The 19887-nt window shown below is 36.9% G+C and overlaps 2 protein-coding genes across 5 annotated transcripts in view; one reads left to right on the plus strand and one right to left on the minus strand.

The window, feature by feature from the left end:
• Window positions 1-19887, plus strand: part of LOC306989928 (uncharacterized protein) — a 92798-nt gene that overhangs the window by 53079 nt on the left and 19832 nt on the right. For 2 of the 3 annotated variants that reach the window (XR_013795774.1, XR_013795775.1), the window contains exon 2: window positions 8715-9579. The exons of the other annotated variant lie outside the window; for it this stretch is intronic. The gene's annotated coding sequence lies outside the window, so the exon portion shown is untranslated. Of the gene's footprint in view, window positions 1-8714; window positions 9580-19887 lie in introns of those variants that run through there. 3 annotated transcript variants of the gene reach the window in all.
• Window positions 1356-17475, minus strand: vstm4b (V-set and transmembrane domain containing 4b). 2 transcript variants are annotated; one of them, XM_079596031.1, is made up of 8 exons: window positions 17326-17475; window positions 15527-15925; window positions 8705-8758; window positions 7747-7854; window positions 7590-7623; window positions 6569-6690; window positions 6422-6486; window positions 1356-6317 (listed from the first exon to the last, which is right to left on the minus strand). In XM_079596031.1, the coding sequence occupies exons 1-8, from the start codon at window positions 17375-17377 to the stop codon at window positions 6192-6194; spliced, it is 960 nt and encodes a 319-aa protein (XP_079452157.1). In that variant the 5' UTR covers window positions 17378-17475; the 3' UTR covers window positions 1356-6191. The 2 variants fall into 2 exon arrangements, with proteins under 2 accessions (XP_079452157.1, XP_079452158.1); XM_079596032.1 differs by lacking the exon at window positions 7747-7854 and having other exon boundaries at window positions 17326-17455.

Below are 19887 nucleotides of genomic sequence, written 5' to 3' on the forward strand. Positions count from 1 at the left end.
TATTTTCAGGAAGCAAGACTTAATATGTTACGATTACCCTCACGTTGTGTAATCACACACTTCTTTATTGATGTGACTTAAGGTTTTATGAATTCGTACTTTCTTAACTTAGCTTGTAGATCTCCTGTTTTGAAATAGCCTAGATTTAGCTCCGTCTTGTATTATCCGTTACACTTTTAAGGTGTGTTATATGCTCTAAGATGGTCTCTGGAAACCTGGCAAACGGGAGTTTGTTTGAATCAAGGATGTGGTTTTTGCTCCGACCTCAGCTGACCTGCTTCATAAATGTTTACCTGGATCCCGTTCAAAGAATCTTGTCTGAGACTCATCCCATGGTCAAAAATGGAAACCTTTCTTTTATGAGTTAATTCAAACCGTGTCTACTTTTAGTATAATATTTCCCTGGTTTTGGCGTGTCTCCCCAGACTTATTTTAGGTTTATTTAGGTCATGTTAAAGCAACATAAGCAATGTTTTTTTCCCTCAACTGGTGAAATATTGAACGCATGAATGTTACAGATTTCAACAAACTCTAGTAGTGTCCTGCAGTCAGTAAAATATTGTTTGCATGTATGACTAAGACTATAATTGATGATGTATATACACTGGCATTGCTCTTTTGTGAGCTGTGTTAGTTCACTCATAAATGTAATTTCTGTCATCATTTACTCGCCTTCCAAACCTGTACGCAATTATTTATTCTGCACAACAAGTTATTTTGTTGCAAAATGTAACTATATTATCGCCCAGCTCTTTATGTAAAGTTGGAAATATAAGTATGTCCAACTTCATCGACATACAAACAGTTTACTTGCGTAGACAAATATATTAAATAGCAAAACTCGACTGCTTAATTGCTTGTATTGTCGCTAAATCTGTGACTATAAGGCATGAAGATATTAGGATATTATAAACATCATCATTTTCCGAAAAGCACTATAAAAAAATTAAGAAAAAGAAACTGACTTTATTTGAAGATTTAAAAAAAAATTTTTCGTCCATTCAGTGAAAGTCAATGGGGTCCAATTATTTTAAAAAAGATTCTTCAAAATATCTTCTTTATATCCAAATAAAACATTGAATATAAGTTTTGAGAGTGGATGCTTAAAACAAGCTATGCTTAATTGCTTGTATTGTCGCTAAATCTGTGACTATAAGGCATGAAGATATTAGGATATTATAAACATCATAATTTTCTGAAAAGCACTATACAAAAAAAACGGACTTGATTTGAAGATACTTTTCTTTTTTTCTTTTTTTGGTCCATTCAGTGAAAGTCAATGGGGTCCAATTTTTTTAAAAAGATTCTAAATATCTTCTTTAAATCCGAATAAAACATTGAATATAGGTTTTATTAAGAGACAGAGTGAGTAAATGATGTCAACATTTTTGGGTGAACTATCCCTTTAAATACTAGTCAATAGAAATAGTAAGAGATAGCATGAAATATCACGACTTGACACTTGTAATGCTTCATCTTTTTGATTTACCATTATATTAATATGAAAGGACTACAGATACGTATTTCTCTCCACATTGCTTTCTTGACTTCCCATTTAAACACAAACACATGTGAAAATTTGCCTCATGATATCCCACAAATCACAGTTCACACACACAACTGAACACAACTCTTTTCTTAGATACAGAGTTTGCAAGTGATGCACACAGTAAAAGCATTAAGAGGTGCTCATGTTCTTCCACATACACATGTTTAATTTACAGTACACTTACAAACAGAAGAGAAAAACAGTATGTGTTGAGCTGAGCGTCTCTACGTCATTCACAGATGGTTCTTGTTAGTGGTGAAGGCAGTGGGAACTCATAGGACCCTTTACATTTCACAGTTAAAGAACGAACTTGCACATTTAAAGTCTGTGATAGTGTCGAAAATCCTTGGAGTGAGAGATTGTGTCTTATTTCTTCTTAAAGAGTCAGACAGACAGTGAATGGGTCGAGTCAGCGGTGCCTGCATGTCTGTTCCAGATATAGATACGCCCTGATATTTCATTAGCGTTTCCATTATTTAATCCAAAACATTCTTCCATAAGTCATAAAAAAAGGAAAGAAAAACAAACAGGCTTGAGGATTTCCACAGATTTAAAGGAATTTTCTGGGTTCAGCGTAAGTTGAGCTTCTGTGGTCCTGCTTTCCATTACCACAGAAATAATCTCGAGTCTTCATTCACATTAACAGTTATATATTTACACTGCAAAATAACAACAAACCCATCAGTGCATTGGTTTTGTTTTCCAGAACAAATATCTAGACATTCTTAAATCAAGAAAAGCAAAATGACATGAGATAGTAAGTCTTGTTTTCTCAATTTTTTTTTTTTTTTTATAAAACATGAATTGAGTTTAAGCTTAAAACGAGAAAAATATCTGGCAACGAGGTCAGAAAAATAAACTTTTTTCCTTTGAATAAAGTTTTTTTCTTCCTCATTTGCAGATTTTTAAGCTTGAACTCACAAAATTTTCATACATTTTCCAGAAAGCAAGCCTATTTTATATAATTTAGCTTCTTAAGTTAATGTATCTTGTATTCTGAAAGAATGTTTAGATATTTATACTGGAAAACCAAACAAAAAACTGAGCAAGGGGCCGTTAACACGAGAGTTAACACGACACAACAATGATGTACTAGTTTTTCAGTTTTTGAAAAGTTTAGTGTACAAATGACAATGTTGTCAAATCGATCCCCGTTCACACATATCCGTGAAAACAACTAAAAGCGCTGTATTCTGCTGCCGGGCCAGTAGATGGCGGTGTCACTTTGTAAATATGAGCCTATAGACTGAACACGTAACACATGACGCCACCGGATTCACAAATTCTCGTTTTTGTAGTTTTTGCAGAGACGATAACGGTATCCTTTTAAAAAACGACACTGTTTTCAACTAAAAACGGGAAACCTTTTGTGCGTTTTGGCCAGTGGTGGGGAAGTTACTTTTAAAAAGTAGTGTTTGCTCGTTACTCGTTACTTCTTAAAAAAGTAATCCGGTACTTTACTTAGTTACCCCTTTTGGAAAGTAACTTTTTTCCGTTACTCGTTACTTTTACGTTACTTTTATGTTGCTTGAGTTTGGGCAGAACCCAATATCTGTTCCTAAATGTGTAGGCCTACATAAAGTTCTACTATGAACTCTACCTATTGATAAACTAGAAGAAGAAAAGAGAGATTTTGAGATGGAAAAAAATATATTTTTATTTAAATAACATTTGAAAAACCTGTATAAAGTGAACACCAAAGAACAATATTAATTATTGAGCGGTGGTGACGCGTTCATGAAAAATATCACAAAGAACCGGCAAAAGTAATGATTATGAATATGTCAAATATAGCAAGGAGACATTTTAATAGTTTATTAATAAACAAGTGTTTTCTGTCAGTGTCGGCTGCAAAGATGAAGTTGGCGCTGACTTGCGATCTTCGCAGTAGTGAACGCGCCAGAGAGAAATGCACACTTCATACGGATTACATAAGCAGAGAGTCTGTTTTCTTTCGTTTTGAAGTTTTGTTTAAAAGTAAACATTTCAAGCTTGCTATATATCTCTCAGGTATTTGAGGCAAAGCTTATACGCTGAGTTTGGGTTCATTTATGAGACGAGCTCCAGTTCACGCGCCGGCGCGGAGCTCCTGAGAAGTCCAGATTATATTGCCTGCTATATTTACTTCTTATTTATTAAATCCAGGCAATTGGTTGATGAAACATTGATTAAAATTAAGATACAATTAATACAAAACGAAATTCACTTTAAAGAAAGGCTTTCTACAAAAACAAATTTAATGGGGTGGTCAAAATCATTTCTGCCCTCTCTATTTGTCTCCCGATTGCGTATCTTATGATCTTACTCATGCTTTTCACTTTTCATATAATCAACATTATATTACTTTTTTTTTTTTAAACATAAATACTAAACTAAATCGTTTTCTTTAATGACTAGGCTACAACACGTAGACCTATTAGCCTACAGTAGCCTACAGAGAAATGTAATGTCCGAGCGGGATTTGAGCGAACTCCGTCTTACCGGTGAGCATGTGGGGAAGAGGTAGGATTTTCGAACAATCATCGAATAATATTTAGCTTGATATGCCAATCCTTAATATTTGGTATTTTAAATGCCAACCCTTCTTCATCCGGTGGGTAGTAGCCTATTGCTTTTGGTTTGCGCAGTGTAATTCACAGAATTGACTGCTCTGCTGCTACCAGTCTCTGTCACGTACCGTGTGGAGCCTGTGACTATTGCAAGCTATTGACTATTGAAAAAATAACTATGTTTCGTTACCAAATTTTCAGTAGTAGCGCGATACACTACTTTTTACACAAAAAAGTAGTTACGTTACCGTTACACACAACACTGGTTTTGGCTGTTCATTTACAGCTGAGAACGCAAACGTTTGAAAATGGGTTTCAAAGTGCAAGTTTTTGAAAAGGATACCGTTATCGTCTCTGTGAAAACTACAAAAACGTGTGTTTGTGAAACCGGTGGCGTCATGCACATGGGTATATGTGTTCAGTCTGTACGCTCGTATTTACAAACTGACATCGCCATCTACTGGCCCGGCAGCAGAATACAGCGTTTTTAGTTTTCACGGATATGTGTGAACGGGGATCGATTTGACAACATTGTCATTTGTACACAAAAACTGAAAAACTAGTACATCATTGTCGTGTAAACGTTCCCTCAGAAAATAATTTTGTACAGTGTACAATGAAAGTCATGCACCGGAATAAATGTTAAAAAGTGTTTCAAAAGCCACAACATTTACATTATTTTTACTCATTTGGCAGATACACTTTTACATGTTGACTTGAAAATTTGCATAATGCCAGTCTATACTCCTCATTGGCTGCCGGTGAACAACATCTACACTGCCCCGCCCTCAAACACTGTAGTTGTATCTGAGACTGGAAGAGTTTGGTTAGTGTTGCTCGTGTTGAGAAGACGCTGTTTTCTGCTGACAAAGCAAATCCACTTTGATGCACTTCTAAAGGACGAGATTGATACGGTAAAACCGACGCCACTGTTACTGTTTGTATCATTTTATATAAAGTGCTGAGGAAGAGCTTCGATTCAAATGAGCGTTTGGTATCCAAAGCGTGCTGTTGGCAGTTGACCAATCACAGCAGACTGGGCCTTCTGACCAATCAGAGCAGAGCAGGCTCTCGGAAAGGTGGAGTTTAAAGAGACCGAATCCTTTATAGAAGCGTTTCAGACATGTGAGAAAAGATCAATTGCTGCAATATTTTGAGAAAATTAAAGTGTTTTGTTGGATGCATATAAATCTATTGTAGGAACAACCTTTAAAATAGCATAATAGGGCACTTTAATATAAGCAAAAATACATGCTTATTTTAAATACACAGAAGATGTGCATAGAGATGAGTTTGTAATGAACCCAGACTATTCCTGAGATTATTTTATTTTTTAGTGTCTAAAAGTGTTTTTTGCAAATGTCCTTGAAATTATTAGTTTATCAACAGATAGGAGTCCAATTTGCAGCACATTTAAATGGGTAATATTTGTAGTTTAGTGGGGTTTTTTGCACTTCAGTCGGCAGTGGTTAAAAAAATGACCCCACTATGTACTTACATCGAAAAATAAGTACAATGTACTTATTGTGTTCATGTTTTATTGTAAAACACTTTTGCTGCTATTGAGGTGTGATACGGGTAAGGTTAGGGACAGGTGTGCTGGTATGGTTAAGTTTAAGGGTGGGTTAAGGTATAAGGGAAGGGTCAACAGTGTAATTACAAATGTAATTACATACATTAATTACAGCTGTAATTACATGCAGGTATTTCAAAAATATAAGTAAGTACAATGTAAAAACATGTATGTACACAATAAGTCCATTGTATTAAATTATTAATTTCAATGTAAGTACATAGTACTTAAAGCCACTTAATATAAAGTGGGACCCAGATTTTTTTCCCCCTTCAAGACTACTTGGCTTTTATACACGTTTTTAGTTACAGTTTTCAGATGAGAATAATTTCCTGTGTATTTTGGATTTGCTAAATATTAAACTTGTATCACAGATAAAACATCAACATATGAAGAAAAAAAAAGAATATACATATACAATATGTACAGTTCACCAAAGGTTGCATGTATTAAAAAAAAGGAGGAGAAAAAAAATATCAACATTGTGTTATTATAAATAATGTTACAAGAAAATGTAATGCTACACAGGCTTGTCCTCAAAGAAGATCTGCGCGTACACCGTTCCTGTCTTTGACGCTTTGACTTCAGGCAGTGGCTTTATCAGTTCAAGCTCGGCGTATGTCAGACTCTCCTCCGCAATTTTGGGCTGTTGGGACGGATAACAGTAGAGGAGTTACAGCTCGCATATACAATATTAAATACAACATTTGCCAGTTTTGCAATACTGTGTATTTTATAAAAGTAACTTACCAAAACCACTTTTCTGGGTTGAGGTTTTAGAAGCTTTGGCTTTCGCATTTTGTCTGCAATAGGGGCTGAGATGTAATATTGTATTAATAAACTGAGATTTACAGTATGCACTTCAGTGACATATAGAGGTCAGTAATTTTACTCTACCTTTAGCTGGTATCTCTGGTGGCACATCTGGCTGCTCAACGCTTTTATTTTTCTTGTACTTTCTCACCTTCTTGGGAAGAGCTGGAGACAGACTGACCACACTAGTGACCGTCTCCCCTGAACTGGACACACATAGACACACTTTCAGTTTCTGAGGAAGGTTGTCCCCCTCCATTAGTGAATCAATCAAAACTAACTTTATCTGGAAAATATCTTTATTCAAGAACCGCTATAAAGCAAAAACAATCTCTGTTAACTTAAATTATACGTTTATCTCTGTAAAGCTGCTTTGAAACAATCTACATTGGTAAAAGCGCTATATAAATGAAGATGACTTGACTTGACTTGACTTTCATTTTCTGAGGAAAGTTGTCCTCCATTTTTATATCATATAAAAATGTAAACTATATTATCACCTAGCGATATAGTAAGTTGGATATATAGTATATCCTACACTGCAAAAGAAAAACTCTTATTGAGTATTTTTTTACTTTTCCAGTACAAATATCTAAACATTCGTAAAACAAGATACTAAGCAAAATTACTTTAGGTATTGAGTTTATACTTGAACAAGAAAAAATGTCTGCCAATGGGATAAGAAAAATAAACTTAAAGGGAATTTTTTACTTTATTTTGCGGTGTTTTGTTCCCATTGATCCTATATTTTGTCTTTTACCTGCATAAATACAGTCGGAAAGCAAAATATATATATATATATATATATATATATATATATATATATATATATATATATATAAAGTTGGGTATATAAGCATGTCCAACTTTATTCGTATAGTAACTCTCATAGGGTGACATGTACTATATGGCAAATCTCAAATGCTCAATCTCAATCTTGGTTATATCGTCACAAAATGTAAACTATATTATTGGCCCAGCTCTAATCTGCATTATGCAACTATAAGGCATGAAGATATTGACATCATGATTTTTGTAAAGCTTGTGTTAGGAAAAGCACTACACAAATACATTTGACTTGACTCATCTTTTCATATTTTCTCACCTGTTTTGTGGGCTCTTGACCAAATGATAGTTTTCTATAAAAAAAAAGGAGCAAATTAAAAAATGTCAATGAGCAGATTGTATGATGAGGAGCATCATTAACATGCACATTAATAGTTTATCAGACTGTTTTATATCAATAACAGCAAGTATCCTACCTTTTAATCGTCTCTTCCTCTGCAGATACTGACAGCTCACAGCTATAGTGAACATGCACATGCACAAGAGCCCAACACAACACACCATCACAGCACACAGATACACATCTGCAACACAAGGGAAACGGCACTTCACAGTCGAAATACATGCTTACTGTACGTCCACTGCGCAGAAAGACACAGCAGTGGCTATATAACAACATTCGGTGTAACCTTTTTGTATTATCCATATCCTGGCAATAAAAAGCAAAAAAAAAAAAAAGAGAGAGAAAAAGATTTTACCTAAAGTAAAAAATTCTGTCATTTACCTTACGTTTTTTCATCAATGTTTTCTTTTTTGTTTTGTTTGTCAGAAATTGGTGACCTATTAAAGGAACACCACCGTTTTTTGAAATAGGGCTTATTTACCATCTGTCCTACATTTAAATAGGTGGGCAAATGCATTTTTGTCTCAGTGCATGCATTGTTTTAGTTTGGCAGGGTCGCCGCTAGCTTAGCTTAGCATAATGAATGGAATCCTTTGTTGCCAGCTAGCATGTCCTGAGTAAAAGTGAGAAAAAAAGAAAAAAAACCCACCTAATTTACTTCTTGTGGCCTGCGTATTCACAATGAGTACAAATAGCGATGCAGATTAAGACTAGGCGATTTCCTAGGCAGATATGGACTTGGGACTATATCGGAGCGAAGCACTGCTACTTGGGCGCAGAGATATCAGCTATAGCCAGCTAATATTCACACCGGTATGTTGACGGAAGTTGTGGGATTTCAGGTGTTGCGTGATATCTCTGCGCCCAAGTAGCAGTGCTTCGCTCCGATATAGTCCCAAGTCAATATCTGTATCTGTATTTATACAATAGCTATTAGATTTGCTGCATCTGAAAGAATGTGTTTAATGAGGTATTTTATTTAATTTTTTTTGGTCCAAGAGAATATGTCTGAACACAGTTTTGTGGCTTACCTTCAAACAGACTCCACAGTTCCTCCTTTGGTCGGCCGGCTGGGAGAACATGCACTGCGAGAGGAAGAAGAGAGAATTGCACACTCATCACTGTGGCTCCAGACCTTCATAATTACATGAAACATGCAGTTAAATCAAGTAAATTGCAGGGGAAGATGTGTGTGGGATGACAGCAGCGAGGCTTTCCCTCTCTCTGGATATGGTCCTGGCTCATGGTGGCTAACACCCACTGTGATGCCCTGAAATACTCATAACCACGGCAGCTGACGACAGAAAGACTAGCAGCCGAACAAACACAGCCACCTCGGATACTGGCGACGTTTAGCCACATATTTGGGTGTGCAACAGACCACTAAAGAGCTCATTTGACTCACTTGAATCAAATGAGTTAAATTGATCCTGTGTGTTCTGGACTGTCAAAAAATTATATGATCAAAAGTTATGACAACATATATTTTAACATTGCTTTAACTCGTCAAAATAAGTTTTTTTTTAAAATAAATTATGCAAGTATACAACAAATTTTTAAGTCAGTTTAATGTCATTTAAGTTGATATTTTTACAGTGTGCCAGCAGAATTATTTAGAATTATTAATAGTTTGTGCTTCCCTAGTTACAGCATTCTAAAAAAAAAAATCATGGAAACAAATATTCTATAAAAAAAAGATTTTTTAAAAACTGTATCATTACATAATAAAAAAACTAAACTCAGGCTCATTGGAAAAATGTGACTGGCAACATTTTTGCAAAATGATATTACTTTGCTTTTTGTATGTTATACAATACTTTAAAAGAGATATAACGAATGAGTGGCGCTACAAGCATGTTCAGTTTACTGTAATTAAAAACAGAAAAACATGAATCTGTCAGTTTTATTATGTTGGTAGTGGTACACTGAATAAAAAAATGGTGTTTTCCAATTAATTTCAAAGAAACTGCAAAAAACACATTGAATTTTAAAGTAGAAAGACTGAAATAGTATTGTAAAACATGCAACATACAACAATAATGTTTTATTTACAACTGAACAATTTTTTATGGTGCATGTATCGCGGCAGTTCAGAAATAAAATGTCCAGTAAATATCGCTGTATCGCGTTTGAAAAGAACACAGAACCGAACCAATAGTGTTAACAAAAGCAAACGTGAGATAAAAGCACACTTTCTGAAGGAACCATGTCATTATCAGCTCCTTCAACTCTTTTATCATGACTGGTGTTTCACGGGACTCGTACCCGAGCGCTTCACATCTCGAGAGTAGTGCTGTACCAGCTGAGCTACCGGGCAAAGGTTACTATGTGAGAAAAGGCTAAATGTGTTAGTTTGCAAGCCATGCACTATGAGAAAAGTGTTTTGAGGTCATGACATAGTATTGTGTAAGGAACTGCATGAAAATTATGTCTTTATAATAGAATCTTCTATGTAGCGTTTGTCACCGAATTAGATTAGGACATGCACACTTGCATGCATTTCCAGTTGCCTATATGCGTTCTTATTAACCACGCTGCAAATGTCTTCTGCTTTTTCTGCTTGCGCACGGACTATTTATTTCTCTATTCATGGCTCTTGCAGAAATGTGCTTATTTTTGGAGCCCTTGCTCATGCCTGACTGAACTGGGGAGGGACAAAAGCTCTATTGAGTCATGGCTTATATATCTGGACAAAATAAGAGCCAGATACAAAATCTTCAGTGGTTTACTAAAGGCTAATGTCGCTGTACAGGACGTCATCTGTTGAAGACCTCACAGATGCATGAATAGAGATGCATGTTTCAATAGAGCAGCTGCATCAATTGACATTAATGATTTCATTGCACGACCACAACACATTCAACTATGAAAAGAAGTAGTGAATATATGAAAGAGTATAAAAAAAAGTAGGGAATTTAACATCTTCCTTTGTCTCTGCAATATGAATGATCACATTCTGTGACATTTACTCCTTAATGGTTGGCGTGCCTTTATTTAGCATGGCTTTTAACATTGGAAATAAAGATGTGCACAGCAAAAATGTATACAAATACAGCATTTACTTCAAATCTAGGCTTTTCCACAGGGACAGCCTTAAAGGCTTTATTGATTTGCAACACGTGCTGACAAGATTCATACAAAGCATCTCGCTATTGTTGTGGAACCCAGAAACACGTCAGTATTCCCAGCTTTCTCTGTGCTAGTGTGTATTTAAATCTGCACCACATCCTCCCTCACATGGCAGAGACACTCAGTGGCTCTCCTTACAAATACTCTCAGTGGAAAACGTGATTGTGTTTTAGGAACAGAGAGTTTTGAGCTTAGTGGTATGGCCTGGTTTTAGGACTATACCTCACTTATTATATGGTTGGACGACCTAAAATCAAAAACACAAATTGTCATTTAAATTGAGTTTAGTTTAGTTAAAGCTATGTATCAACTGAAGTATATAATTGTTCCATACTAAGTAATTACTAACATCTTGTGTAACTGTATGGAAGAGTTTATACAATGATCTGTAATTTTTTTATCATTGAAATTAAATTACTTTCCTTTTTTTTTAGCTGACGTCATGAATCTTTCCCTCTTTTGAAGCTCTCCACTTAACCGCTTGAATCTGTTCTCACTTGTAATCCCCACTTTTCACAATCAGATCAGTTCCTGATGGATAAAATATCCCGATTCTCTCGCCAGATTACGGCAGTTAAATTGAAAACTTTGTATTGTTTCGACTAGAAAGTGTATTTTGACATGCACTAAAAGAAAGAAAAAACCTTAGTTAGACAATTTTTTTAAAAATATGAATACATTTGAGTAATATTTTAAAAATAATAATTTAGAAGTCTGTTTTTACACTTCTAAAATTGAATAGCCCATGAAATGGCTTGACGAGCTCCATTGCTGTTCTTGTCTATACCCGACCCTAAACCTGACCGACAGCATTAACAAAAGCAAACATGAGATACGAAGACATTTGCTGAAGCAAACATGCATCTCAGCTGCTTCTACAAGTCTTTGAGCTCATATATCTTGAACTTCATGGGATTTGTACCCGAGCACTTCACATCCCGAGTGCAATGCTGTAGCAGGTGAGCGGCCGAGCAAGTTTACTATAGCTTCCCCAGGAACTAGGGACTTTGTGGTGGTACTCGGTGTGTTTCCACCGCAGGAACCAGGGTCTAAATGAAGTTCCGGGTAAATATTTCCCTGCTCGCGAGGTAGTACTTTTTCAAAGTTCAGGAACTTTCAGGGGTGGGACTTGGGCACTGAACATGCTGATTGGTTGGTCACTGGTTCATGCCGCATTTTGATTGGTTGACTCCACACAGCATTTTATTTCAACCACCATTTTTTTTATCTGTTGCGGTGCGTGCAGTAACAGTTGTTTGCTATTTGAATCAACAATGGAGTTTAAAAAATAGGATAGATGGGCCGACGACGAGTTTCAGGCTTTATTAAAGCTACACTGTGTAATTTAAGTTGATTCTTAGCAAAAAAAAAAGCTCATTCATGTGTAACCATTGGTTACTAACCAACTAATCAAGTATTCTCATAAGCGTAGAATCTGCCATTCAGAATACATACGAGCGAGTCGCTCGAATGGCGGAAGCCATGTTGCGCCTCCATCTTGAAAATACATTAGCCAAAGAGGGACATACCTGGAAATTCAAGCTTCGCCTTTTGCGTTTTTAGACTAAGTGGCACCGTGATGAGATTACTCGCGACTGCCGGCAGATTTGAAAGCCTGTTGAAGATGGAGTATCACGCTTATTCTCGAGGATATGTAATAGAGTCGAGAGAGAATTAAAGCGACAACGTGACAGGCAAATCAACAAGACCAAAGTCAACATTGGAGTGGCTTTTCCAAGATGGAAAGAGCTCATGAGGAGCAAGGATTTTAAAAGGGACGACGAAGTTTCCTGCTTTCTTCTCGACAGGTAATTCAGCCTATTTGTGTAAATTCAAAGTTTTATAGTTGCTTGGCTAACTAAAGCATGGTTGTGCATAACGCTAGAATGACGATTTAGATAATAATAATACGGCCACCGTAGGAGTTAAAACGCCCTCGGAATGGGAGGGGCTAGAAAATTATATTCAGTTGGTAGTCAATTACAATTTCACCGCTAGATGGGAGAAAATCTTACTCAGTGTAGCTTTAAGCTTAAATTCAAAGGATGAAAACCAATGGGAACTGTAAAGTAGTGTGCAGTCCTACGTCACCAGACTAAGTTGCCTAATCTTCACGGCACTTAGACCACGGTGGAAACGCAGACAGCAACTGGTCTGGAGGGAAAAAAGTTCCTGGGACAAATTGTTCCCGGGTAATTTCGGTGGAAACACGGCTTATGTGAGAAAAGCCAAATATATGGAGCTGCTGATGTGATGCTAACGTCAAAATGTGTTGGTTTACAAGTCATCTACTATGGTAAAAGTGATCCACACGAAAATAAGTCTCTATATCAATCGATAATTCGCCCTTGTAGTCCTAATTTGTGTAAAAATTGCCGTTTTACTGCTATTAGTGTTCATTTCAGCAGGACATTGCAGTGAATTGTTTGCATAGGTACATATTTCTGCAGAAATGTAGGTTGAGGCATGTTTTTCCAATGAGCCTTTGTTGGATTTGCTACTTGTCAGAGGCGATTTGACACAAAAATAAATAAATACATCCCTTTGTTCAGAGTAGTCAACTATACCTAGCAAGCAATATCCGCCATTTCACCATCTAGGTTAACTATAGACCCAATATAGTCCGGCTATGAGTAACACACTTCTAGCCAAAATAACCTTGAATTTGGTTAGGCCTGTCGTTTTTTTTACATGTAGTTTTTGCAAAAATAACTTGCGAGATGTATGATATTCCATCATGTAAGCAAAGTAAACCGTGATTACAAGGTGTTTGGTTTCAATTCTTCACTCATTTTAGTTCTTTATCTAATTGATGACTAGTATATTCTTGGGCTATGGTTTGCACGTCTAGTACATTTTCACTGACAGCCTAAATTTTGCCTTGTTTTAGCCTAGACGTCCAGATGTTTGTCAGTACACTCACATGTAGATAATAACGCACATGCACTAAAAGCCACAAACATCCCATGTTGATTCCTGATGTGTTTAAGTAGGCCATGCGACGGCCACCCACAGTGAGCACAAGTGCCCCTTTTTGGGAAACTCTGTTCCTGACCTGGTTTTTCTCTTCGCCTTTTATGACTCTTGCTGCTTTGCTGTTGTGAACCCCTTTATACATTCAAAATATGTCTGGACTTATTTAGTCTTGGATCCCGAGAGCGACAGTCTCTCCATCCTCTGTGTGTCTGTAAGTTAGTAAAGGAAAACTCCACTCTTCAGCCAGTGTCAATAGCGTTTGCCTGTCACTACGCCAGTGTTCACTTTGTTTCTGTCAACCCCCGGCGGCCAAAAGACAGATATATAGCGCATAAATATTAGATCACATTTCCACATGTTTTTAATGGAAAATCTAACACATACAACCCCAAAACAGTCGCTTATGCGGTGAATATTTTGTCAGATGTTTCAAACCTCGAGACAATTTAAGAGTCTAGATGAGAGAAACTCTCAACAGCATGTGGAATAGTGCTAGTGATGCTTTTGTGAAGCTTCAAAGCATTTATGAAAAATAGATTCTGTGAATTAAACAGCAAAAGTCATGTGATTTCAGGAGGCTTCGTTACGTCATAACGGTTTCTTTCGTAGAAATATCAATACAGTAGCTCATCCCACTTAAGGGAGGATGATCTCTGCGCACATATCAGTGTCTAAATTTGTAGTTTTTTTAATGACACAGAGGGCCCTATTTTAACGTTCTGAAACGCAAGTATTAAACGCGAAACACAAGTAACTGTGGGCGGATCCCGACGCAAATCTAAAATGTGTTGGTCTGAAGTCGCTTCATTACTCATAGGTGTGGTTTGGGCGTAACGTGCAATAAACCAATCAGAGCGTCCTCTCACATTCCCTTTAAGAGCCGGCGCGCTTGTTCCATGGCGGATCGCTATTATAATGGCGGGTTTGCCAGCGCACTTACATGATGGTAACGGTGATCTCGCAGTCTTCAGAATTATGTTTCCTGGTTCTTGACGGACAACACACTTTGTCAGATGTGCTTATATACCGATGTGTCTCGCCACTATTGATCAAACAGGTTTGATCCGTCATTACTACAGTTAGCCTGAATAATTTGGATTAAAGCGTAAGCTAGATTTATGCCTATTTTTTCACTTCCTCATGGACACCACAATTATCTCTCTCGTGTGGAAATATTTTTCCTTGTAATTATGTATGGTTTGCAAAAATATGAACTGCGGCGTCTGTGTAGATGAGAGAAGTTTTATCCGCGGAATTGTTTTCTGAAACTGCAAAATAGCACCAGGGAACGTTTGCGCCGGATCACGCCTCCTCTTCTCGCTGAACCGCCCCAGCGAGCGCAAGTTCATTCCCTAATTTACCGACGTGCGTCTGTGGAGGGAAAAGTCGCAGTGCGTCGGGTGCAAAAGTAGTAATGATACATGCGTCGGTGTATAAAGTAATTTGCGCTGGGTGCAAGATAGGTACCTGAGAGTAGTTATTAACCAAGTTCTCCATAAATCAAACAACACAATAATAAAATAACTTATTATACAGAGTCAGACACTTCATACTTAGTGGTATTTGATGATTTGTTAATAGCTTCTATAGGTTCAACATTTGCAATTGGTTTCTAAAATGTGTTTTTGTTGCATTTACACCATAATGACCACCAGCCTGTGGCATTTTGAGGAGTTCGAAACAGTGAAGCATTTTGCAAAGCTTATTTTCTTCTCCCATCACTAAACCGTGCGGTGCGTTAGACAAACCTCTGAGCTGCGTCGAGGCCGAGCCGTTGGTCAAAGCTTTCCATCGTTCCCGCTGCTTCTTAAACTCCTGCACCCTGCAGCTGTAAAGACCCCTGTCCTGTTCGCTGATGTTCACGATGAGGAGGTTGTAGATCTTGCCGTGCTTCACCACCGTGAGTTTCATTTTGGGCTTGTGGAAGCTCTTGGTGTAGTTTCCGTAAAACTTGGCCCTCTGCATGTTGACCCGGGCCACCAGCAGCTCCTCTCGTCCCGACTCCGGCTGGAACATCCAGCGCACCACAGGCAGACTCGCGGACCGGCGCCGCAGGCTCACCTGACAGGACAGGGTGACGTTCCCCCCCTCAGACACCACCGTGAACGGAGAGGGAGTCACTGTGACGTTGATAGCCCAGCACACATCTGGAAATTATATGACATTGATGAGAGAGATGCAACATTTCATGGAGACGCAATGTTCAAGAAAAACGACTGCTAACTGGATGAAAAATGATTAAACACGAGTTGTTATTTTTTTTATTCAGCGTCTCCGTCGTGTAAGCCTGCAATTTGTTTGAGGCTTTAAAGAGCATTGTAAAGAAATGCATGCTGGGGAATTAAAACTGAGAGCCTTTCCAGACCCCGTTGCTTCTGCTTAATGAGACTTTTTGACAGGCCATCTGGAGAACATTACTTGGGTGGATCTCAGACAGACATCACCACAAATTCATATATATATAATGTGTACACTAGTTTTCGAAAGTTTGGGGTCGGTAAGATTTGTTAATATTTTTTAAATAAGTCTTTAATGCCCACCTAGACTGCATTTATGTGATCTAAAATACAGAAAACCCCCAGCAAAATTGTGAAATATTTTTACAATTTAAAATAACTTTCTTCTATGTGAATATATTGTAAAATGCAGTTTATTCCTGTGATCAAAGCTGAATTTTTAAATGATGCATTTTTTTTTAAGGTCAGTTCCCCAAGCATCATTTTGTGAAATATATGTACAAACTGGAAATAGTTGCTGTATATGAAACCATAATATACAGGCATAAGTTATATAATGTATATTTATGAATTCAAAAGTTTAGATATGTAAATTTGAACATGGACTTGTAAATCCTTAATATAAAGTTATAAATAGATGTAAACATACTTATACAAAATCTGTCACAATCACAATTTTCCATGGCCAGTAAGCACTTTTTTTAAGGAAGAAAACAACCTGGTGTGTCAGTTCTTTCTGAGGATGAGGATGTTGTGTTATTTATAAACTCAAAGTGAGGCATATATACACACACATGATTTAAGTTACAAAAAGTAAGGATGTTTCTTCTATACTTGTGAAGGAGGAGTCAGAAATCACAGCATACTCATAGTTGAAGAGAAAACGTGAATTACCAGGAAAAAAACAAACAAATGAACAGTTGAAACTTCATACTGCCTACACTCTAAAAAATGCTGGGTTGTTTCAACCCAATTTTGGGTAAAATATGGACAAACCCAAACGTTGGGTTAAAAATGTCATTTAAAAATGTAACCCAACGGCTGGGTTTGTCTATATTTGACCCAAAATTGGGTTGAAACAACCCAGCATATTTTAGAGTGTAGCATTTATATTGAGGCGTTGATATTGTGCATATGTCAGCTTGACATCTAGTCTGTCTGGTGACCTTCAGCTTTATATTCAAACTCTCAGAACCACAAAAAACACATGAACATTAAAAAGAAGCATGCATTAGATGCAAAAACAGTGTGTAGTCACTTGCAACACTATACTGAACAATCACATGTGAAATCAAACCGCCTGCACTTACTTCCCAAGAGGAGTTTAGTCAGGAGAGCTGCTAGCACGGCAGAGATCTTCATTCTCCAGTCCGATGGGCTCCATGCAACTCCAGTTCAATCTCTTCCCAAAAAGTGCCTATGAATTCCTCTACTCTTTTTCTCTCTCTTCTGTGTAACCCGAGACAGGACACGCTCTGTTTTTACTTAGTGTACACCCTCTATCCTCCCCCTTTGTACAGGACTTACACACACCACACTCAATGAAGGCGATGTCATTTCCTCTTCAGGAGGTGGAAATCTAGTTTTAGTTGGAGAAAGTTACAAACAAGGTTTACTGCCAGTGAGACATCTCATACACAGGTTTTATTGGCTTCATGAAGAAACTTTCAAGGAAATGAAGGCACAAATGGTTCTTAATAGTAGTATCTATGCATGTTACGTTGTGGCTGGAGTGTAAAACTAATCCATGCATTTTACGTTTCAATTATATCATTTGTCATGAAAATGGCCTGATGGAAGGAGCTGTCCTCTGCAACCAAGAAGGATATTGTTGAAATGGCTAAATCTGCTCAGCCGGTTTTGTATATTGCTCATGTTCATGATGTAAATGGTCACAATGTCCTCAGAATAATGTCAAAGTACAGTGTTAGCCCTATATGCTCAAAGTGAAGTGTGTGGCTGGTCAAGGAAGACTAGTGAGCATTTTGACAGGAGGATGAAAATCTCCTGAATGTGGAACCACCTAAAAAACAGCTTCTTAAGACCGATTTCATCTCGAACCGTAAGAGGCTGGATCGAGACGTTGTGTAGTAAAGAAAACATTTACGACCCTGGACCACAAAACCAGTCACATGGGTCAATTTTCTGAAATTGAGATTTATACATCTTATGAAAGCTGAATAAATAAGCTTTCCATTGATGTGTGGTTTGTTAGGATAGGACAATATTTGGTCGAGACACAACTATTGAAAATCTGGAATCTGAGGGAGCAAAAAAATCTAAACATTGAGAAGATCTCCTTTAAAGTTGTGCATTTATGTTCACAATTGTGCTGCATTCACTCACAAAAATACATGTTTTATATATTTACGGTAGGAAATTTACTAAATATCTTCATTGAACATGATCTTTACTTGGTTCAAATAATTTTGACCCATACAATGGCTATTGCCACAAACATACCCGTGCGACTTATGACTGGTTTTGTGATCCAGGGTCACATTTATTAGTTTTATCTACTGCAAAAAAAAAAAAAAAAAAAAAAAAAACACCTTTGCATTTGCCAAAGAACATAATGATTGGAGTAAGATTAGAGCTTTGTTCTGTCGTCTGAACAGTCAAAATTGAACAACCTTGCATTGAATGATGTCAGGTATGTTCATAGGAGACGACTGGAGTGTTTTAATACCAAATGCATGCGCCATTACTCGCATATAATGGTATTGGGGACGTATGTCTGCAGAAGGTGTAGGAAGGATCTAGTACTTTGAATGTAGACCAATGTTTGGGAATCCTGCTGAAGGATCAGTTTGGAAATCAAAAGTGTATTTTCCAGCACGATAATGATCCCAAACACAACACGCATGCAATGGAAGAGTTCATGCTCAGCATTTTGAAGCCTTCAAGTGGCCGCCTCAGTCTTCTGACCTTAAAAACCTTAAAGACTTCGAAAACCTTTGGGGACCCAGGTCTTCCAATGAAGCTCAGCTTTGGAAAGAACTTAAGGAGGATTGGAAAGAAGTTAAGCACAACACATGCGCAACCATTTATAAGTCGATAGAACAGCTGCTGTAGGCTAATCAAAAACAAGAGTGAACCTGCTAAATATGAATAAATTATTACATTGTAGTCAATGTATGCTTCTTGCATGTTACGATAATACACACAATACGATAAAATCCACATTTAATTATATGCTGGAGTTTGCCTTTCTTGCCAAATAATTTAGTCAAGTTTAGTGTATTTTTCTTAACCAAATATAGGCTACTCATATTTTGATTGCTCAGAACCGGAAGTGTCATTCAAAACGGATATTGTGCAAATATTACTTTTGGCCACTACTGTGTGTAGATGTAGTTGCGTCATCAAGATGTTTCAAATGGAAATAGTTATATATAGTTAAATATGTACTGTTTTTCAGCTAATCGTGCAAACAGTTGTGCAACAACAGTGCCCTCCACTGGAGAAAGTGAGACATTGTATGATACAGTAAAAAAACAAAAACCTCCACATTGAAAACCTGATATTTAAAATGGAAATAAACAGAAGTTTTTTTTTTTTTTTTTTTTTTTTTAGAAAAAAGCTTTATATATATAAATAAATGTTATATAAAAGGAAATGAGATTCTGCACTATTCTGCTTTTGTGCATACAAAATCATAAGTTGCAAGACTGTGGATTTTTATATTTTGATTAAATTGAGTGTAACAATTAGAAGAAAACAAGTCAAAAAACACTTTTAAATATTATGGCAACATATAATGACTATTGAGGAGATTTTACTTGTCCTCTATAGTTCAAAAGGCTTGTAAATCACGAATAATTGTGTGTTTTGCACGTTTCTGTTATAAGTCCGTTTTTCCTGATATGAAA

The sequence above is a fragment of the Phoxinus phoxinus genome (assembly GCF_949152265.1).
Source record: "Phoxinus phoxinus genome assembly, chromosome: 21".
In the NCBI taxonomy this organism is placed as follows: Eukaryota; Metazoa; Chordata; class Actinopteri; order Cypriniformes; family Leuciscidae; genus Phoxinus; species Phoxinus phoxinus.

Coding starts and splice junctions, on each gene's coding strand:
- vstm4b (XM_079596031.1), bottom strand. CDS start 17,377: ATGAAGATCTCTGCCGTGCTAGCAGCTCTCCTGACTAAACTCCTCTTG. Junction 7,624..7,746: donor GAGGAAGAGACGATTAAAAG/GTAGGATACTTG, acceptor TTTTTTTTATAG/AAAACTATCATTTGGTCAAG. Junction 6,487..6,568: donor ACCAGAGATACCAGCTAAAG/GTAGAGTAAAAT, acceptor ATTACATCTCAG/CCCCTATTGCAGACAAAATG.